General features: G+C 40.1%; 2 protein-coding genes across 6 annotated transcripts in view; one reads left to right on the top strand and one right to left on the bottom strand.

Moving 5' to 3' along the window:
• LOC103900568 (kell blood group glycoprotein homolog) overlaps positions 1-7,341 on the bottom strand; it is a 25,136-nt gene extending 17,795 nt beyond the window's left edge. For 2 of the 5 annotated variants that reach the window (XM_019472596.1, XM_009281274.2), the window contains exons 1-3: positions 7,091-7,341; positions 6,839-6,991; positions 1,514-1,655 (exon numbers count right to left, since the gene is read on the bottom strand). In XM_019472596.1, the coding sequence (XP_019328141.1) occupies positions 1,514-1,655; positions 6,839-6,856 (160 nt within the window). In that variant the 5' untranslated portion in view covers positions 6,857-6,991; positions 7,091-7,341. Of the gene's footprint in view, positions 1-1,513; positions 1,656-4,454; positions 4,597-6,838; positions 7,005-7,090 lie in introns of those variants that run through there. The other 3 variants (XM_019472595.1, XM_019472597.1, XM_019472594.1) reach the window with 3 other exon arrangements.
• A 3,665-nt stretch (positions 7,342-11,006) lies between these two features.
• Positions 11,007-19,476, top strand: part of LOC103900577 (taste receptor type 2 member 40-like) — a 14,874-nt gene continuing 6,404 nt past the window's right edge. Inside the window, 2 exon segments of the mRNA XM_009281278.2 lie at positions 11,007-11,091; positions 16,167-16,252. Coding sequence (XP_009279553.2) covers positions 11,007-11,091; positions 16,167-16,252 — 171 coding nt within the window.

Raw genomic sequence — 19,476 nt, forward strand, 5'->3', positions numbered from 1 at the left:
CCCCCGGCCAACTCCCCCCAGTTTATATACTGAGCATGACGTCATATGGTATGGAATATCCCTTTGGCCAGTTTGGGTCAGCTGTCCTGGCTGTGCCCCCTCCCAGCTTCTCACTGGCAGGACATGAGAAGCTGAAAAGTCCTTGACTAGTGTAAGCACTGCTTAGCAACAACTAAAACATCGCTGTGTTATCAACATTATTCTCATGGTAAACCCAAAACACAGCACTGTACCAGCTGCTAGGAAGAAAATGAACTCTATCTCAGTCAAAATCAGGACACACTGCCAAGTCCACCACTAAACCATGTCCCTAAGCACCATGTCTACAAGTCTTTTAAATACCTCCAGGGATGGTCACCCAGCCACTTCCCTGGGCAGCCTGTTCCAATGCTTGACAACCCTTTCGGTGAAGAAATTTTTCCTAATATCCAATCTAAACCTCCCCTGGAGCAACCTGAGGCCGTTTCCTCTTGTCCTATCACTTGTTACTTGGGAGAAGAGACTGACACTCACCTCGCTACAACCTCCTTTCAGGTTCAAGCATGGGAAACATTTCTCAGCAATGACATTTGTTAAAACAGGACAAAGACTTTCTAGTACATCTTGCTTTGATCTAAAACTCCCTTTATCTAAACTACTGTGAATCACTGGGTATGTGTTCTCATTTGGGTTCAGTGTCGTGTATCAACATCAGATCAGATCAATTATTAACTGAAATAAGCCACTTGTAAATGAAAGTAAGACTTTCCATACTATGGTTTCAACAGTTGACATGGGAGAAGGTAGGCAGAGTGGAAATTGACAAGATCTAAACTAACAGTTTTTCCTTGGTCTCTGTAGTGAAGAGTCTCCAACACGTAACAGGGGCTAAAGAAAAATGCTAGTTAAAGAGTCAATGTTTATTTTGGAGCAGGGAATGTCTGTATCCACCAATATAAGTGCACCTTCAGTACTGAGCATTCCATATGCATAATTTACATGGACCATTCTGCAGATAGCTGTTTAGCAAATTTGAAAGGCAAATCAATATTTCTGGTCTATGCTCACAGCTCCCCCATTAGAAAGAGACTATGACTTTTCTTTCTACACTATGACTGCACTGCTTTGTGCTAGAAAACTAGGACTAGACTTATTAAGTCAGAGATAGAAAGGTGGAGGAGGAGCTCCAAATCTCAGATTCAGTCCAGTTTCCTGGAGGTGACTACAGACAGAGCATGACACGATGATGAGATGCAAGACAACATAATGATGCTCTCCGTCAAAACTGGGCCCAGGCATATTAAATGGCAAGCAGAAGAGGAGGACAGGCGTGGAGATCTCTCCCCACTATGACCCAAGGAAGAGGCAGAACAGTGTACCTTTTTTACAACTTGTGTTATGATTCTTTGAGATTCTTAAACTCTGATTCTTAACAGAGATGCTAAGCCATCCACAATGGAGGCAGATAGGAGAGAAAGGTGTCTTACAAATGGGGTGGATGAGGAAGCAGGCAAAAGGATATCCCATATTATACCTAGACCACAAGTCATCATGATGTAGGTGATAAGCAGTGTAAAGCCAAGGAGAGTACTGAGAAGAAGTGTACACAGAAGTAGGCTTTTCCCCTGAAGGCATCGTTCTTTCTTTGCACCTGTTCTCAGCTCCTGGTCACAGGTCTGAAGAGAGAAAAATGAGACAAACAGAAAAAATGAAGAAAGAAATATTCATATTAAAGTTAGCACTGGTCATATACTCCATCTTCCACCTAATCTACCAGAAAATCACCCACAGGACTAGTGCCAGAATACCAACAGTTGTCCAAGTCATCTAGGTGACTGTACTCCCGGGGGCTTTCTCATCTCCTTTGTCTCCTTGTCTTTTCCAGCTACAGCTGTTGCACGGTGTTATGAATTATGCATCAAAAAGCCAGCTTGCCACAAGGAGGCCTGTCCCTCCAGAGTTCCTTCTGGTTTATGGATCACTTTGCATATACCTCCTGAAGATATCAAAGCCTTTTTGAGCCCATAAAGCTAATAACAGGATGGCTAGGACTGGTGGTTCTTTATTCTGTTACAGTGTGGCAACCTGAGCACTAATTTCAGATCTCTCCTGAAGAAATAACTCCTGCATCCTAAGCCCTCTAGTCCAGTTCGAGTGGGAGAAAAGATTTGCCCTATTCTAAAAATGGCAGCAAGCTGTAAGTCACAGAGAAGATCTTATATATAGACAGGTTTTATCTCACTTAAATTTAATTGTGTTCATAATCTAGGTGTGACTTTTTAGTCAGTGGAGAAGGCACCTTATGAGTACAGCTCCTGTTTTAGACATCTGTCTTAGGATGAGTTGAAGCATCCTCCGGAGTTACCTGTCTTTTTCTCCATTGACTGCAAACGAAGCTAGATGACTGTGTTAGGATACACCCCTAACATCTACCTGGATAAAGTTAGATAAAATTACATTTACTGTGTGTGTCCACTGCTTCTACCTACTTTGATGTGCGTAAGACTGGAGAACAGCAGATTACAAGAGAACAGACATGGGAATAGATGCTGGTAATATAAGAAAGGGAAAGAACTGAAAAAATGAAAAGTGAAATAACTGAATAAGAATATACAGTGAGAAAAAGGAGGCAGAAGGGAAAAAACCAAGATAATGGAAAACCTGGGAGGAAGAGAGATAGAGAAGAAATAGTATAGCAAGCAAGGAGTAAATCTCATAGGTATGAAAGCTGATGGAAGTGCTACCTTGAGAGTCTTACATGCCAGTGTCAGGGCCTGGCCTGTACTGTCCCCACAGCCTCAAGTTTAGCTCCCTGTGCTCAAGCCTGGTTCTCTGATAAAAGAAAGCTGTTTGAGAAACCTTGACAGGCCTTGGAGCTCTTTGAGAAAAAGCTAAAAGCAGCCTCGGTGGAGGTGCCCACTCCTTCACTTGGGAGCTGCTTTTTGCAGCTCTCATGTGTGATCTCCATCTGAGCTATGCAGCAGCAGCAGCAGCCATGCCTATGGCTGGCCATGTACCCCATTGATCTGGATCCTGACCTTAACCTACAGACTTGATTCTGCAGGTTTGACCTTGGACCTGCCTCCTCACAAAGGACTTGCCTGGCAATCTACACTCTTGGTTGACCCTGGCTACTGTCACCAGACCTTCCTTACCCCCCTCATTTCCGTACCATGGGGGTGCACCACTTGCTGGTAAAGTCATTACTTCTTGCCTGCCTTGTCATGACTCTGAGGTTCTAGATTGTCTTCCCTTGTGTGCCCTTACTGCTCCCTTACATGCAGCAGCTAAACTGCATTTGTCACCATGCTCGGTATCTATCTTCTCTGCCACAGAAACAGAAAACATAGACCTTTACAAAAATCACAAGAAGAAATGAAGCAAAAACCTACAAGAATTAAGTACCTCACAGCATATATCCCTTCACCTGAGGAAAGGCTAAGGAAATGAATGAGTCTGCTGTTAATCATCTTGCCTAATATCCTATGTACAATTCCTGTACAAAAAAACATTAACAGAACAGAAAACACAGAAAGAAATAGAAAAACAGACCTCATCATTTCATATCTTTCAAATGTGCATTTTATTCAATAATTAACAGAAGCCTCTCAAAAGCATATGTCAGCTTACTTGACTCATGGAAACTGCTAACAAGGGTTAAATACCTAATTGCTTTTCTCCCTTTAAAATCCTATTTTGCTGACTTCTTTAGGCAGGATACAGAATAATTAAGTGGAAAGCAAGTACATACAAGTGAATATTGGCATTAAAAGGTGCTAGATACAGAACATGACCATACTGGCAAAGTACAGTGTAGGAAATATAAAGGAGGAAATCCAAATTCCTTTCATATGCCCCTGTAGTAAAACACTTTAGCTTTTACTCCTCAAGCAGAGAGTAAGTGTCACGACCTAACAGTATGGCAGGGAAGTGAGCGAAAGAAAATTTGCTTGGCTGAAAAGGAAGAAGAAAAAGTATTCTTCAATGTGCGAGCCCTCTTCTCTCACCATTTAGGAGGGAGTGAATGATTTACATTCACAATGCTCCTGACTTCTCTGTTGCAATAGACTTCTTGTTTTTCACACCGAAAATCTGGTCTATTGCTACTATGAAATATTTATAATTTTGCAATTCTGTGGTCTGATGTTATCAGAGGACATCTGTTTCTCTCTTTTGAGTACTAAATGGCATGGCTGTTGAGAGACTAACAAGAAATTGTATTTCAAGACTGTCACTGCAATTTCTGCCAAACTTCTGGTTATCAGTAGGTCTATATCAGGCCTATACATTATGTTCCTTTTGAAATGGAAAATGCATTAAACAATAGATTTTTAAAAATCTGTAAGAGAACTAGACTGTCCCCCTCAAGACTCTAACGTGAGACATCTAGAGAAGTACCTGGCTGAGAAAAGCACACCCCAAAAGAATAGCATACCCCAAGAGAAGAGACAGGGGAGTGGAAATTGGTTGTGTACCTCTACTTAGAAACTGGATTAAGGTCTGTGTTATGTGAGCCATAAGGATAAAAAGTGTTCTTCAAACACTTCACCTTCCATAAGGAATCTCTTTCTAATCTTGCCTCTGTTACTGGGGCTGGTTTTGAGAGAACTTGTGGACCTACATAAATAAAGAAAAAAGAGGAGGGCGGTCATACTTAGTTGTCCCTTATATCTTTTTCATGACAACAGCTTAAAGAAATCTAGACAGACAAATACCTGCTCTTTCAGTAGTCTTATACAGATACTGACCTGGACAATATCCCTGTCAGATTCTTTATCTAGTATGAACTTACTTTTGTGCCATAAATGGACTAAGTGCTTCACAGAACACAGGCACTGAAATACAGAGCCCTTCCTAATTCAGTGATCTTTTGTCAAGGATAGATGGAACTGGAGGTAGGATATAAAAACTTCCAGGGCACAGGATGCAGGAACATTACATAGCTTGCAAGAAGCAGAAGCACTTTTTTGTGGTATGTTTTAAGGCTTTGTTGCCTCATCCAGCATGCTCCATATAAAGAGACAAGTGAATAGTTTGAACAAGCCTGTGGAAAAGGATGAAGAGCCTTTAATCTCTGACAGAGCTTTTCCATATGGGCCTCACTTATGAGTAAGTGAGAAGAATGATTAGTATTTGCATGAAGTTGAAGATTAATGCAATTTCCAGTACAGTGTCAGTTCTTTCATGCTTTTCTTTTAAGAGTGTGCAAGTGCTCAAATTTACGTGGCTTCACTGTAGCTAAGTGAGATCAAATGCCTGTAAAATCACTAAAAGCTGACTTCTAATTGTCCTCAATTATAAAATGAATAATTTTGAATGTATGTACTACACAAATCATCCGATTCAAATGCGAGCATGACTTGGGCCAGCAGAATCTTGACAGGTACTCTTATAACTAAAGCAAGAACTGTTTGATGCAACTAAATCAGCCAAAGAATTTGATTCTCCTTCAGCATCTCCCTCTTTCTGTTTGTGAGCCATTCCTATACTCTGCAGGGAGGTTGAAGTTCCTCTGCTTAATTCTTCCTCACCTTGCATTTTCCCAGTCTTTAGAGCTGTTGCAGAAAAAGAAGCATCTAACTTTTACGAAAATAAAGTAAATTAAAATGAGATCAAAGGCAGGGAGAACTGAAGTTATTTTTCATAACTATTTATGAGACAATTTAGGGGTATTATTTTTCAGCCAGTAGATTATTCATGAATTACCGACTTTGGCTGTTACTCAAACTGTGTTTATCGCATTGGTCGTGTGGATGACATGTTTTCAGACTAATGCCCCAATACTCACAAAAACATCAACATTTTCTTAAATTTATCTTTTGTCAGCAAATCACTTAAGCACAGAAATTGAGCACATTAAATGCCATTTGAGAAATAATATTTTAGCCTCTGTTCAAAATATAGTGCTAACATGAGAAACTAAACAGAAAGTTTGCTGAATTATATTCTGGACTACTAAAAAAGTTTGAAGCATAACCATGGCCAATAACTATTTAAAATTATGATTGTTGTCTGATCTTTATCACGCAGAAATATGAGAATGGATATACAAACCAAACACTTCTGCAAATTCTTCAGCCAGAAAAATGCAGACAAGATAAATATAAAGGGACCATTTGCATTCCAGCCACAGCTCTTGCAATACTGAACAGCTCTCAACATAACAAAAAATACACATTTCTTTTTTGATATTATTTAGTTACATAGAAAACTTTACTTTTCTTTATTGTCCTTGAATGTTTTGTACATTTTAGCAACCCTGAGCTAACAGTTCAGTTCAGTGCGATTTGTCTGTAAATATGCAATTAACACTTTACTGGTTATTTATGTAAGACATCAAATCAGGAAAAGGACACCACACTACATGGGGAGCAATTAGACTTACCATGTCATTCTCAAATTCAGAAAACTATGCCATGTTTACCCACAATTATTTGTGGGGAAAAAATTTGCATGTTTCTGCATAAGTACTGTCTTAAAAGAAATTGTTGAAAAAATGGGGATACAATAAAAGATTCAAATAATCACATTATTATTATTATTATTATTATTACTACTACTACTACTACTACTACTACTACTACTACTTGTTGGTCAGTGCTTCAAACAGATCTGAATACAGCCTCAGAATGGCCATTAGGATGACTAACAGGAAGGGCAAGAACCCCTAAATCCTCGCACCATATCCCACGTCATTAATTCTGAGACCTGGACAAGGCCCTTCTGGATACAAACTGTCAAAAACTCGACTGCTCCAGTTCCCTAGGGCAATAAGCAGTGTAGCTGTGACAGGGGAAGAAAAAGAGAGGGGTGCAACGAAGGTACCTCAGCAGACTGCAAAACAGACACATTTCCTTACCTCTGGAAGAGTCCTCATCCTTTTCACTGAGCAGGCTTTGCTCCTGCGGTTACTACAGTTGTCAACTCTGTTTACTTATTTACTATCAGTCTTCTGTGCCAAGACACACTACTAAGTTGAGAGACAATCTCTTCTTCCCAGCTTGGCTGATTGCTGTGGGGAGGAGAAAAGAGAGGAAAAGCTCTGAGAAAAACGCCCTTAAAGAAAATGGGAGGGAGGGAAACGGATACATTTCTGCAAATCTCCACCCACCTTCTCTTCCTAACACCTCTACTTCTCATAAAACCATATTTTTTGTTCCCTTCTGCCTCTCCCTGTGACCCATGTGTCTTTCTGTCTCTTGAAGCTGCACTGAAATCTTTTCAAACAGAAGTATGTGATTCTCTATCTCCCCCAGCCTCTTCTCAACTATTTGCTGCTTCTTTTCTCTCCAAAAGCCTTACTATCCTGCCCACCCAACAAGCCTGTTTTGGTCTGATATTCTCACCGCTACTAGCCTGTTTCAACCTGCTGCTCCGGGGCCTGGAGGCCTCTGCCTATTGCAAGATAGTGTGAGTTATGGATCTTAGTGCTCCTCCTCCCACAAAAGACAGGCCAATGCGCTGACTTTCTTTTTGCTCTCTCTCATCTGCATCCAAAAGTCTATTCAAGGGGTAAACACAAATCCACTTCTGATTCTTCTTCTTTTGCATTAAGAGGCATAAAAGAAATCGTCCATTAATGGTTCTATTTACAGTTGTTTGTTGCTTCTCAGATGATGGCCAGCCTGTGTGTCTTTGCTTCCTTAAGGATGCATACTGGAAAGATTTGGGAGGGAAGTTTCTCTGCTTTGAGGACTGGGAACCAGGATCACTTCCCTGAGACAATAAAAACTGAGTTGTGGACGTTGGAAGTTGAGACCTTCTCAAGTGGCAGCTGGAAGCTGAGAAAGATGATGGGGACTGGTTTGGTGTCAGCTTCCAAAATGACTGAAACAAGCAGAACTGTTTACCTCCCCACCTTGCTAGTCTCTCAGAGGAATATGATGTCTTGGTTCACTAGTCTGAAAATAACTAGATACCTGTTCAGTTGTTCAGAGCTTCCCAAACCTTTGGTCTGTCTCCTAAAGTCCAAATCTTCTTCCCACCTTCATCAATCTGATTTTTTCCCTATTCCTGTAGTGCTTGCATAATTTCTTAACATCTTTGATTATACTGTGACAACAGACTTCTTATATGGCTGAAACCAGTTACTCCCAGTTCTTTCTACCTCTCAGGTCACTGGTAGCTATATATTTCTACATTTACCAAACAGCTCTAAATACTGGAAAAAATGTCCTTGCTTACTGCAAAGAAGGTCCTTGCTGACCTTTCTTTCCTTGCAATAGGTCACTTCCCTTCAGCTTAACAACAGAATCCAATTTGCAAATACTTCTTGCATAAATGATTGAGATTTGACTTAGTGGAAGTAGCAAGACACTCTTTTGGTAGTCACAACTCTTGCATCACTGGGAGGAGCATTACTGTGATCCATACTGTCCAACAGATACAGAGGTGCTTTGTTCATTGTGGCCTAAATTAATTTACAGCTAGCCAAATCACAAATCTTTGTGCAAACTGAGAAATGGGAATATGTAACAAAGTTCAGCCTTTATAATCCTTTGTTTCAATGTAGCTTTAAGTCTTCCATGTGTTTCTGCCACATTTGCCTTTGAGCTTTTTCCACTCTTCCCTGCTTTACATCTTTTCTCACAATAGCTACAGTTCTAGTACTCCCTCACAAATGCTTTTCAGTAGTTGCACTGATAGTATAGACAAAGAAATGGTATGCAAGTGTGTGTAGCAACCTGACTAGGTTTAACTATAAGTGATCTTACAGTAGAGATATCTTTGTAAACTGAGTGTACAAATTTTTTCATGACAATATGCAGTTTATTTATCTGTTTTATCTATGTGTCTGAACTCTTCAATCTTCATAATTACAGCATCTAACAGCTCCCGAGCTTTAAGTAATTAAGTTAATTTTACTTCTATTTTCTCTAATGAACACTATCTAGGCTTTCAAATTTATCTGGGCAAGCATTTTGATTATAAAATGGCTATGATTATTTTGAACACGATGTAATTTAAATTAAAGCAAGTAATAAAACCTTGGTTGAAGTATTCAGTTTTAAAATGAAACTTGAGAAGACCAAAAAAACCTTTTGGTCAATATGCCGATGGGATATGGTTGGAGTTAACATGTTTTCATGAACCAGTATCTTTTAAACAGGTCCTATACTTCCTGTTCATTAAATGTAATTTTACCACATAATTTGACAAAATGTTACATTGATACTGCCACACGATATGGATTGTCCGACACACACTATCTAGAAATACTTTCAATGTGTATATGGATGATTTTTTTCCAGACCTTGTAAACTAATCAGGACACATCCTGAAAAGTAGTTGGATCACAACCTTATTATAAGTGTGCATAGGATGTTTCAGGAAATGAAATGCACATCACTTTCTCAGTGAAGAGCATGGGTCTTTGAATTAGTACATGTTTCAGTGGTGCTGTGATGCTGAGAAAGCTGTCTTGCAAGATCTGGCATGGAAGTGATGTTCCCTCTCCTAAGTCATCACAGACCATAATAACATTACGTACTGGATCTAACAGACACTACTGTTGGTTTCCATTGGAAGAGTATGCTCCTGAGTAGCATTCTGCTGCAACAGAGTTGGTTAAATAATTCAGTAGGAAAGTTGAACTGTTATGGAGAGAATCAAGTTGTTAAAACTTTTATTTATTCTGAAATTCATGTCTCTCTCTGGAGAGAATGTGGATTTATTTCACATAGATGTTCTCTCTGTGCCTGTGCTCTGAGATATCCAGATATAAGACATATTTTATCTAAAATTATATGACCCACACTTCAGAAAAATCTGTTTGACTGTGGTCATTAGCTGAAGCTGAGTAATTCAGATACTGTAGTTATGTACCTTTTCAAGCAGAGTTTCTTGCATCTATCAGAGTAAGGACAGAGCACATTTGCATCTGGCAGCAATAAGCCAGGGAAGCATATCTTACATTTTCCACACTACCAATTAGATACGAAAGTCTTCTTCAGGTTAGGTGCCACAGGACAGTGTAATGTCTGTATATGCATTTAAGCCTTGAAAAAGGTCTACCTTGGAGGGGATTGCATGATGGCAGTGTGCAGTCTGACATCTTTATTGAATATACAGCCTGTCGAGCTTTGGGGATCTTGTGAGCTGAATACGTGAAGTATTCACGTATACAAGAATATGGTGCTGTATACATGCAGTTGTTTTTCCTGCTAGCACATAAGTTTCTTTGAAGACGCCTTTATCAACTACCGAAAGTGAAGACAAAAAGTCCCCCTGTAAACTTTTTCTAACTACAGAAGCAGGAAGAGGGTTTAGGGGGTGTGTGTGGGGGAGACGTCACAAGTAATCCTTATCGACTGATTCCCTTCTTATCTTTAAGGCACAGATGACAGCTCTGCTCTCTTGAGTCCACAAAGTAGTGAGAGGACCTCTGGCTTTTCTCTCTGTGACAGACTCTTTCTCTTTCTTATACAGTGCATTAGCTTTTCCAGATGTAACACTGATCAGCACATTGAAAAGAATACAGTGTTGGGCATGCCTTCCAGCTGTTCCCATAAAAATGTTTAATGGCAACTATCTTTTACATACCTCTTAGATTTAAATAGATATATGATTCAAAGAAATGTGAAATTATTAAGTGCATTGATGTGTGTTTGACAGATGTTGTTGCAGGCATTTCTTATACATTCAAGACGGTTAGGAATCTAGGCAGATTTCAGAAAATTATTTTCTTAATATCTGTCCTGAAGTGAAATTGAATTGAGACTTTGATCTTCTACATTGTGTGAATAGTAAATTTCCCTGCAACAGTTTGGTAGGGTGAAGTTTAGCTTCATAGATTGATATTCCAGTTTCAGCCTTCCAAAAATATGTATGTATCATAGACCACATAAAAATTGCCAGCTTTATGTAATTAAATGAAAAAAAGATCATTAGAAAAACATGATGCAGCAATGTTAATGTCACTGGCCATCTTGAAAACTCATGTGGAAAGGTTATCACTTACAAAGAGACTGTACTTAGTTTTAAAAATAAACTTGTGTAACAAGCTTTTCTACCTCAAATGGTCACCGATGGTACTACCAGTGGCCAGTGTGATTTGTGGATTAAAGCAATATGAAAGAAAGTCTCATTTATATGAAAGACTGTTTGCCAAAGGTTAGTAATAGTTTTGGTAACCGTCAAAAGCACAAATTTGTTTTGAAAACATCAGAACACCATAGCACTGCGAGAGCTTGTTGCTTCACTGGAAAATTCAGAAAACTGGAGGCAGGATAACCTGAGAGCCATAATGTTTTCCATTGTGGATGGGAGGACTGACAGCAGGATAAATTCATTTTAAACAGCCCAGAATTGGAGCTGCCAGTCAGGGATCTAGCAGGGTGTTCTAACTGCCCCATGGGTGACACAGACAGACTCCTTCTGGGGCAAAAGTGCTCTCAAAGACTCTTAGTCACATGTGCAGATGGGAACTTTTCACCACCTTTTTTTCCACCAAATACTTGCTCTCTCATCTACCTTCAGTCCATCAGGTACATAGAATCATAGAGTCACAGAATGGTTAGGGTTGGAAGGAACCTTTTAAAGATCATCTAGTTCAACCCCCCTGCCATGGTCAGGGACATCTTCAACTAGATCAGGTTGCTTAAAGCCCTGTCCAACCTGACTTTGAACACTTCCAATGATGGGGCATCCATAACTTCCCTGGGCAACCTGTTCTTCCAGCTTCTCTGGGCCACTTGTTCAACATCTTTATTCAGGAAAAAGGACAGAAAAGTCACTGATACTTCTAACCACTAACATCAGTCAAAAGACTTTAGGTTCAGAGGAGGCAGGAAGAAGGGGAAAGACAAAAGGTTGTAACCATGGACTGGCTCAACGTGTGATAGTTCAGTTACCTGGTTGAATTTGTTAAAGATGATGAGAAAAAAGGTGGGATAGCCTGACCTGTGTGGATCCTTCAAACTGAAGATTCATCAATCCGTCCAAGAAGAAGAGTATACTCAGACCTGGAAGTAGACAGGAAGGGTAGCCTTGATGACAGAAAAGGGGTTGGTTTCAGGTACTAGAGAAGGGAAGTCTGAGAATGAAGATAGGAGGGTAGAGAAGATTAGGCAAGAAAGCCAGGAGAAGGAGAAAGAATTTAAAGTAAAGATGGGAGGAGAAGACATTGAAGCTGAAACTACAAAACACCCACCTTGTTTTCCTGAGTTTCCCTGGGCATAATTCTGCCCTACATGAATGTCTTGTTTTATTTTCTATGTTACTTTAATGTCTCATTTTATTGCTTCACTGGGCAAAATCTCTAAGAATAAACAGGCTTAATTATAATATCACTTCAGGCTATTGTTAATGATTTTGTAGTTTGTTGCAGTTACTGTACTAGTGAGAACTTGAACTTTTTTCTATGCAACAGGGTAAAGACTCATATTAAAAAAGATTTTTTGTAGTTGTATATCTTTTTACAGATTCAGACATTAACTGTGAAACCATCCCAAAGCACCCGTAAGGCATTGTTTCCATTCAGAAAAGCAAGCCCTAGCCTCTGAAACTTTTATTTAAAATGAAGGAGGGCAAGAAAGAATAAAAACATGTTCCCTGAATAAGCAGACACACTTAGCATGTGTCCTCAATAGCAGGCTGTGTGGCTGCTGTAAGGACAAAATAGATGCTTGCCCCTATAAAGCTTTTAGGAAGATGAAAATGCAGTACATAAAAATAAAAAATATTGTGGTTCAAGCTATAGACAGAGAAACTAAATGAAGAAATAGACAAATGAAATGTCTGAGCCCAGCAGACTGCCAGAGGGACTCTGTTAGAACTGAGTATGTACCAACTCTGTTCTTGCTTCTTCACAGTGCACCACCTTCCGAAATACATCCTAGAAAACCAGTTTCCATAGTTCTTTAAAGTACTGGCTACCTACTTTGTCTTTTACAATTGCTTACAGGCTGATTTAAAAGGATATTTACTTTAAAATTCAGTTCTGATTCTGAGAAATCAGTAGAACAAAAAAATCCCCTTTCATATTCAACATAAACAAAAGTGGTGAATTTAATAATACAAAAGCTATGTCCTGTGTTTTACTGCATTAGCCCTACAGATCCAATTCTGACGAGAGACAACCTTATGTGAGATGTGGAGTTGTTCACTAATATCTACTTATGGCAAACTCAGGCTAAGTTCCGTGCTTGGTGACAGTAAAATAGAACTAAGCCTTATAACCTAAATGATGGGTGCTAAACTGTGAGGTGAAAAGGGCCTTCAATTTCAGAGATTATGGGGTTAACAGGCAGAATCAATTATATTTCACATGTAGATTAAGTTCTTCTGATGCAGAATCACTTGAGTCATGACTGTTAAAATGCAATAGTTACTTGACCAAAACTCAGACTTGTGTCTCAACATGTATTTTTTAACTGTAATGCCACAACAAGAAATTATGCAGAAGCGTAGTGTTTACAGTTAAATTAGAAACTATAGGAATTCCATGGCCATTGGCAATGTTTTAGAAGGTGTCAGCAAGAATACTGTTTTTCAATATTTTTTTGGATAGAAGTAGGTCCATATTATTTACCATTAGTTACAGCTGTGGACCAGATACTGAAGTGTCATCAGTCATAAAAATTCTTCTCTTCTGTTCAGTCCCCAAATCTGCTGTCCCTATTTGTGTTTTAGATCATACTTGATACTATTTGCAATATCACAAATAATGCTTGTGAAATGCAAAGGAGGACTGACATATTTTAAAAAAAAAAAAATTATGCAGAAGCGTAGTGTTTACAGTTAAATTAGAAACTATAGGAATTCCATGGCCATTGGCAATGTTTTAGAAGGTGTCAGCAAGAATACTGTTTTTCAATATTTTTTTGGATAGAAGTAGGTCCATATTATTTACCATTAGTTACAGCTGTGGACCAGATACTGAAGTGTCATCAGTCATAAAAATTCTTCTCTTCTGTTCAGTCCCCAAATCTGCTGTCCCTATTTGTGTTTTAGATCATACTTGATACTATTTGCAATATCACAAATAATGCTTGTGAAATGCAAAGAGGACTGACATATTTAAAAAAAAAAAAAAGTGACCTCATCTCTCCCAAGCAGAACCCTCAATTTCCTTGCTCTGTATTTCCACTAGGTTTTCATTTTATGTCTTCTCTTCATACCCTTTTCATCCTGTTCAGTATCTCCAGCTGTTGCGCTGTGTTTCAGTAGTTAAGGCCTAAACTCAGGATTCTGGAGATGTCAAGTTCCACTCCTGTCTTTGATCCTGATGTAACTTGTGGTTTTGAGTCATCTGCTAACTTATCAGTGCATCTGTAAAATGGAGTTGTTTGTATCTGCCCAGCAATGTGGCATATTTTGAAATTAACTAAATAATTTCCTCTGTGACTATGAGGTATTATTAAGTACCAAAGACTCCAGTACACAAAGTCAAAAGACAAACTGAACGGCCTAATTAGCAGGGAAAGATTTTCTCCCAGACTGATGAAATGGAAACAAATGGATTTTTAGTAGACTTCTACGTAGTTAAATGAGTAAAGTTGTGCTTTCATTCATTTCTCTTCTCAAAGGCGGGATCAACTTTCCCTGTGACATTCCTGCAGTTTCTTGTTCAAACTCTTCTAAAAAGTGTGCAATGAGAATATATGTGACTTTTTTTTTCTCTAAGTTTTAACACTCTAATCGTAAAAAGGATCTGACTTTGTAATTATGAAGCCTGCCACTCCTTGCCCTCTCCATAATGTACATGGAGAAAAGTTTATTCCTGTATCTTCAGAGTTATTTTTTGCATGTGTAAGCCCTTTTGCAGATTTCTTCCTTCTAAACTGAACAAGGCAGTTCTGCAACACAACCTTAATAGAGCTACATAGAACAGTACAACACCTTAATTTGTACAACAAACAAAAATTGCTGTTTGTATATCGCAGCATGCCATTTGTCTTTCTTACAATCGTCTTCACAACTGTTGCTGTACCCACCAGATCCTTCTCCGCAGTTCTGCTGACAGCTTCTTCCCCATCCAGTATTTATGCATATATTTATTCATATCTGTAAGCATTTGTCCATATTTTTTCAGTCTGCATCTCCAGTTTGTCAAGATGATTTTGAATTCTGAATCTGTCTTCCAAAAACTTTGAGGCCAGTCCAAGCCTAGTGTTATCTGCAGATTTATTATCTGCACTAGAAAAATAAAATTACCCCTGAATATTGGATGCAATATTCCAGATACTGTCTTAAAAAGTGCTGAATGAGAGAATCACTTCCCTTAATCTAGTGGCTATGGTCCTGTTAAAACAGCCCAGAATACTGTACACTGTATACTTACTCTCTATACATTTACTGAACTACTTTATGTACTTAACTACCCATCAGCTGTGGTAGTTAATTCTGTTTAAACAAAATGTTTTCTTGGTCAAACCCTTGGAATTTACTTGTGTTAAATAGCACTGATATTATTCATGTTACCACCAGATGGTAGAACAATGGTACTGGGATAGACTTATTGATAAAGTTCCCAGGTACTGCAGTAGTACATACTTGTCAGGGCCTTGAGTGCATTTCCTCTCCACTGCTTCTGGGGTTTTGGCTGCCTAGATTCAGAGACAGCTTTCACAGTGCAGCTGCCTGACCTTAAATCAAATTGCTGTGAGAAGCCTCAGTGGGGCTTGGCCCCCCTTATTTTCAGGAGCTTCTTCTAAGCTGGGCGCTCACCCTTGGTCTCTACCTGAGCTATGCTGCAGCTATGCCTGTGCTTTTACATGTGCTTAGCTGATCTGGATGCTGATCCTGACCTGTGGACTTGAATTCCTGGCTTGATCTCGGACATGCCTTATCACTATGGACTTGTCTGGCAGTCACTGGACTGCTAGCTGACCCTAGTTACCATCACAGAGCTTATCTGCTATCCTTGCTCATATGCTGTGGGACTGCATGCCTGCCAGTGCCCTTACTGTCCCTGCCTGCCGTGTGGTGATGCTAACTTCCTGGCTCACCTTCCCTTATGGAACAGCTCCTCCTGCTGCTCCTTGACACACATGGCCATTGTAATCTATGTTTCACCCATACTTCTCCCTCTGGACTTGCAGCATGTTGAGTAGCTTTTGAAATCAATATACTGATAGTAGCCTCTCTATAAACAGCATATGAGGATATGTACTTTGTTAATTGTCTCCATGAAGATGGGGAGTTCAGGTTCAGCTAACACCCATCTGATCTCTGTGATGTTGTAGACGGTCTGGAAGATGGCCTGGGAGACCTCCATCTCCATCTGCACTATGGACTTCAAATTGGCTGCCTAGAAATCAACACGGAGATGGTAAGGCTACACAATGCAATGGAGGACATTCTTTGCACCCAGAATGTGATATGGTGACACTTGGTGACAGGCATTAGGTCACTGCATAGAACCTTGAAGGTGACCTTCTTTATGTCAAAATTTGGCACTTTCTGCTGGTCCAAGTGCACAACACAATATGACCCCAGGAACTGGAGGGACATTTTCTGCAGCATGAAGAAATTATCTACCCTTTAGCAGCTCACTTTGCCCCTTCCTGGAGAAAAAGATTAGTCCAGTACTTTCTAGATAATTCCTGAGTGTAATTGAGAATACAGCAGCAGTAGAATCAAAAACAGCAGCTAGAATGGCAGCAGTATCAGTCAGCTTGTCAATTAGTTGCCAGACAGGGTAGGCTTGGCCTGACTTTTGAGGTGTGCAATAGGTATATGCATGTGAGTCACTCCAGGTCTCTTAGCCTTGGGAACGAAGATCATTCCCTGGAATGGGTTGCCAGGACAATAGAAAGTTGCATGAAACAACTGCAAGTTCTGTAGTTTGTTACATATGGGATGAATTGTAACATACTAATAGTCAACCGAAACTAAATTAAGAATAATTTTTGTAAGCAATTTGCTGACATGATCTGTGTCCAATTGTCTAATTGTACAAACAACTTGTACCATTAGGACAGTACTGTAGTATGTTAATAACTACTAACAGATGTTAGTATATTGTTACATAATTTCATTAAATGTAGAACTAATCTACCCTGTTGAAACACCACCAGCATAGATGGTATTTATGATACTTGTTTAAAGCAGTCTCTATACTTACTGTTCTTCTTAATTAGATTCTATAATCTAAGGATTGTACTGCTACAGGTTGATGAATCCATTATCCTGATGATGCATGGATGCTGTGGCTCTGTTTTCCTGAGGTCAAGCTGGTAGTGAGGCTGAGCACATACTCCTCAGGCATATACAGAAACACACACAAGCACATACAGTCAGAATACTCAAGCACACAGCTGGCCATGCAGATCAACACGCACAGGAAGTACCTTGCCCTATATAATGTGCGTTGAGAAGTTAGCTAATGATGAAGCCATCAGAATTAGCAAGACATTTAAAAACTAAGCATCCAGAACATGAAGACAAACCTCTACAGTTTTTTCAGCGGTGTTTCAAGCTGTGTGATATTCAATCCAGTAGTTTACAAAACTTCACTGAACTTAATGATAAATGTTTAGAAGCCTCCTTTGAGGTTTCTTACTTCATAGCAAAAGACAAAAAGCCACATACCACTGGGGAAACACTTGTTCTTCCTGCCACGGTAAAAATGGCTGAAATAATACACAGAAAGCAATACAGCAGCAAACTAAAATGCATTCCTTTGTCAGCAAACACTGTTGGAAGATGCATGGACAACATTGCTGAAGATTTGAAGAAACAAGTATCAGTACAAATTACACAGTGTGAGAGGCTTGCTATGCAGCTGGATGAAAGTACAGATGTTTCTAACATGTCTCAGCTGATGGTATTTGCTAGATTCTGTTTCGATAAGGGAAATACATGAAGAACCACTTTCTGTGAGCCACTAAAGGAGAGATTTACCAGAGAAGCTATATTCTCAACAGTAAACTCCTTCTTTAATAAAAATGTTTTATGGAAAAGCTGTGCAAGTATAACGACCAGTGGAGCGGCTGCTTTGGCTGGCGTAAGAAAAGGATTGCGTGGTAAGGCTACGCAGATAGCACCACACCTGAAATTCATCCACTGCATTGTTCATAGGCAAGCTATTGAAGCAAAGAAGTGGGAGCCAGACATGCACAAAGTGCTACAGGATGTCATTGTTGTGGTTAATTTCATAAAAACAAGACCTTGAAACAGTAGAATCTTTACAATACTTTGTAATGAGATGGGGAGGGACCATGAAAATCTTCTGTACTTGTGGTGGGTTGACCTTGGCTGGCTGCCAGATGGCCACCAAGCCATTCTATACTCCCCCTCCTCAGGAGGACCAGAGGAGAAAATATGATAAAAAAGCTCTTGGGTTGAGACAGGGAGATCATTTAGCAATTATCATCACAGACAAAACAGACTCGACTTGGGGAAATTAATTTAATTTATTGCTGATCAATAACAGAGTAGGGTAGTGAGAAATAAAGAACAAAACCAAAAACCTTTTCTCCCCACCCCCTCCTCTTCACTCATGACTCTTCTACCTCCTCGCCCCCTGAGCAGTGCAGGGGGATGGAGAATGGGGATTGCAGTCAGTTCATAACACTTCGTCTCTGCCACTCCTTCCTGCTCGCACTGTTCCCTTGCTCCAATGTGGGGTCCCTCCCACGGATTACAGTCCTTCATGAACTGCTCCAGCATGGGTCCTCTCCACAGGGTGCAGTCCTCCAGGAATGGACTGCTTCAGTGTGGGTCCCGCACAGGCCACAGGTCCTGCAAGAAAACATGCTCCAGTGGGGGCTCCTCTCCACAGGCCGCAGCTCCTGCCAGGAGCCTGCTCCGGTGTGGGATCTCCACAGGCTGCAGCTTCCTTCAGGGCACATCCACCTGCTGTGGTGTGGGCTCTCCATGGGCTGCAGTGTGGATATCTGCTCCAATGTGGTCTTCCATGGGCTGCAGGGGGACAACCTATGTCACCATGGTCTTCTCCAGGGGCTGCAGGGGAATCTCTGCTCCAGTGCCTGGAGCACCTCCTCCCCTCCTTCTTCACCAATCTTGGTGTCTGCATAGTTGTTTCTCTCATATTTTCTCACTCCTCTCTCTCACAGCTGCTGTGCAGTGTTTTTTTACCCTTTCTTAAATATGTTATCACAGAGGCTCCACCAGCATTGCTGATTGGCTCAGCCTTGGCCCGCGGTAGCTCCATTTAGGAGGCAACTGGAACTGGCTCTGTGTGACATGGGGCCAGCCCCCGGTCTGTTCTCACAGAAGCCACCCATGCAGCCCCTCCCACTACCAAAACCTTGCCATATAAACCCAATACCGTGTATACTTATACATATATATATATATATACAGTTTCAGTGGGATTTGAACCCATTTGTTAAAGATATAAAAATGCAACACCTCCAATTAGTTCGTGAGAACAGCTGATTGACATCAGGGAAGATGAAAATATATGAGCTGAATTTCAACAAAAACCTTTGCATAAGTGGTGGATGGGATTGAAAAATGAGTATCATGAATTAGTAAGTGCAGACAACAATATACTTCTTCCATTTGGATCTATGTATCTTTGTGAGA

This window comes from Aptenodytes forsteri, unplaced genomic scaffold, assembly GCF_000699145.1.
Source record: "Aptenodytes forsteri isolate BGI_AS27 unplaced genomic scaffold, ASM69914v1 Scaffold405, whole genome shotgun sequence".
In the NCBI taxonomy this organism is placed as follows: domain Eukaryota; kingdom Metazoa; phylum Chordata; class Aves; order Sphenisciformes; family Spheniscidae; genus Aptenodytes; species Aptenodytes forsteri.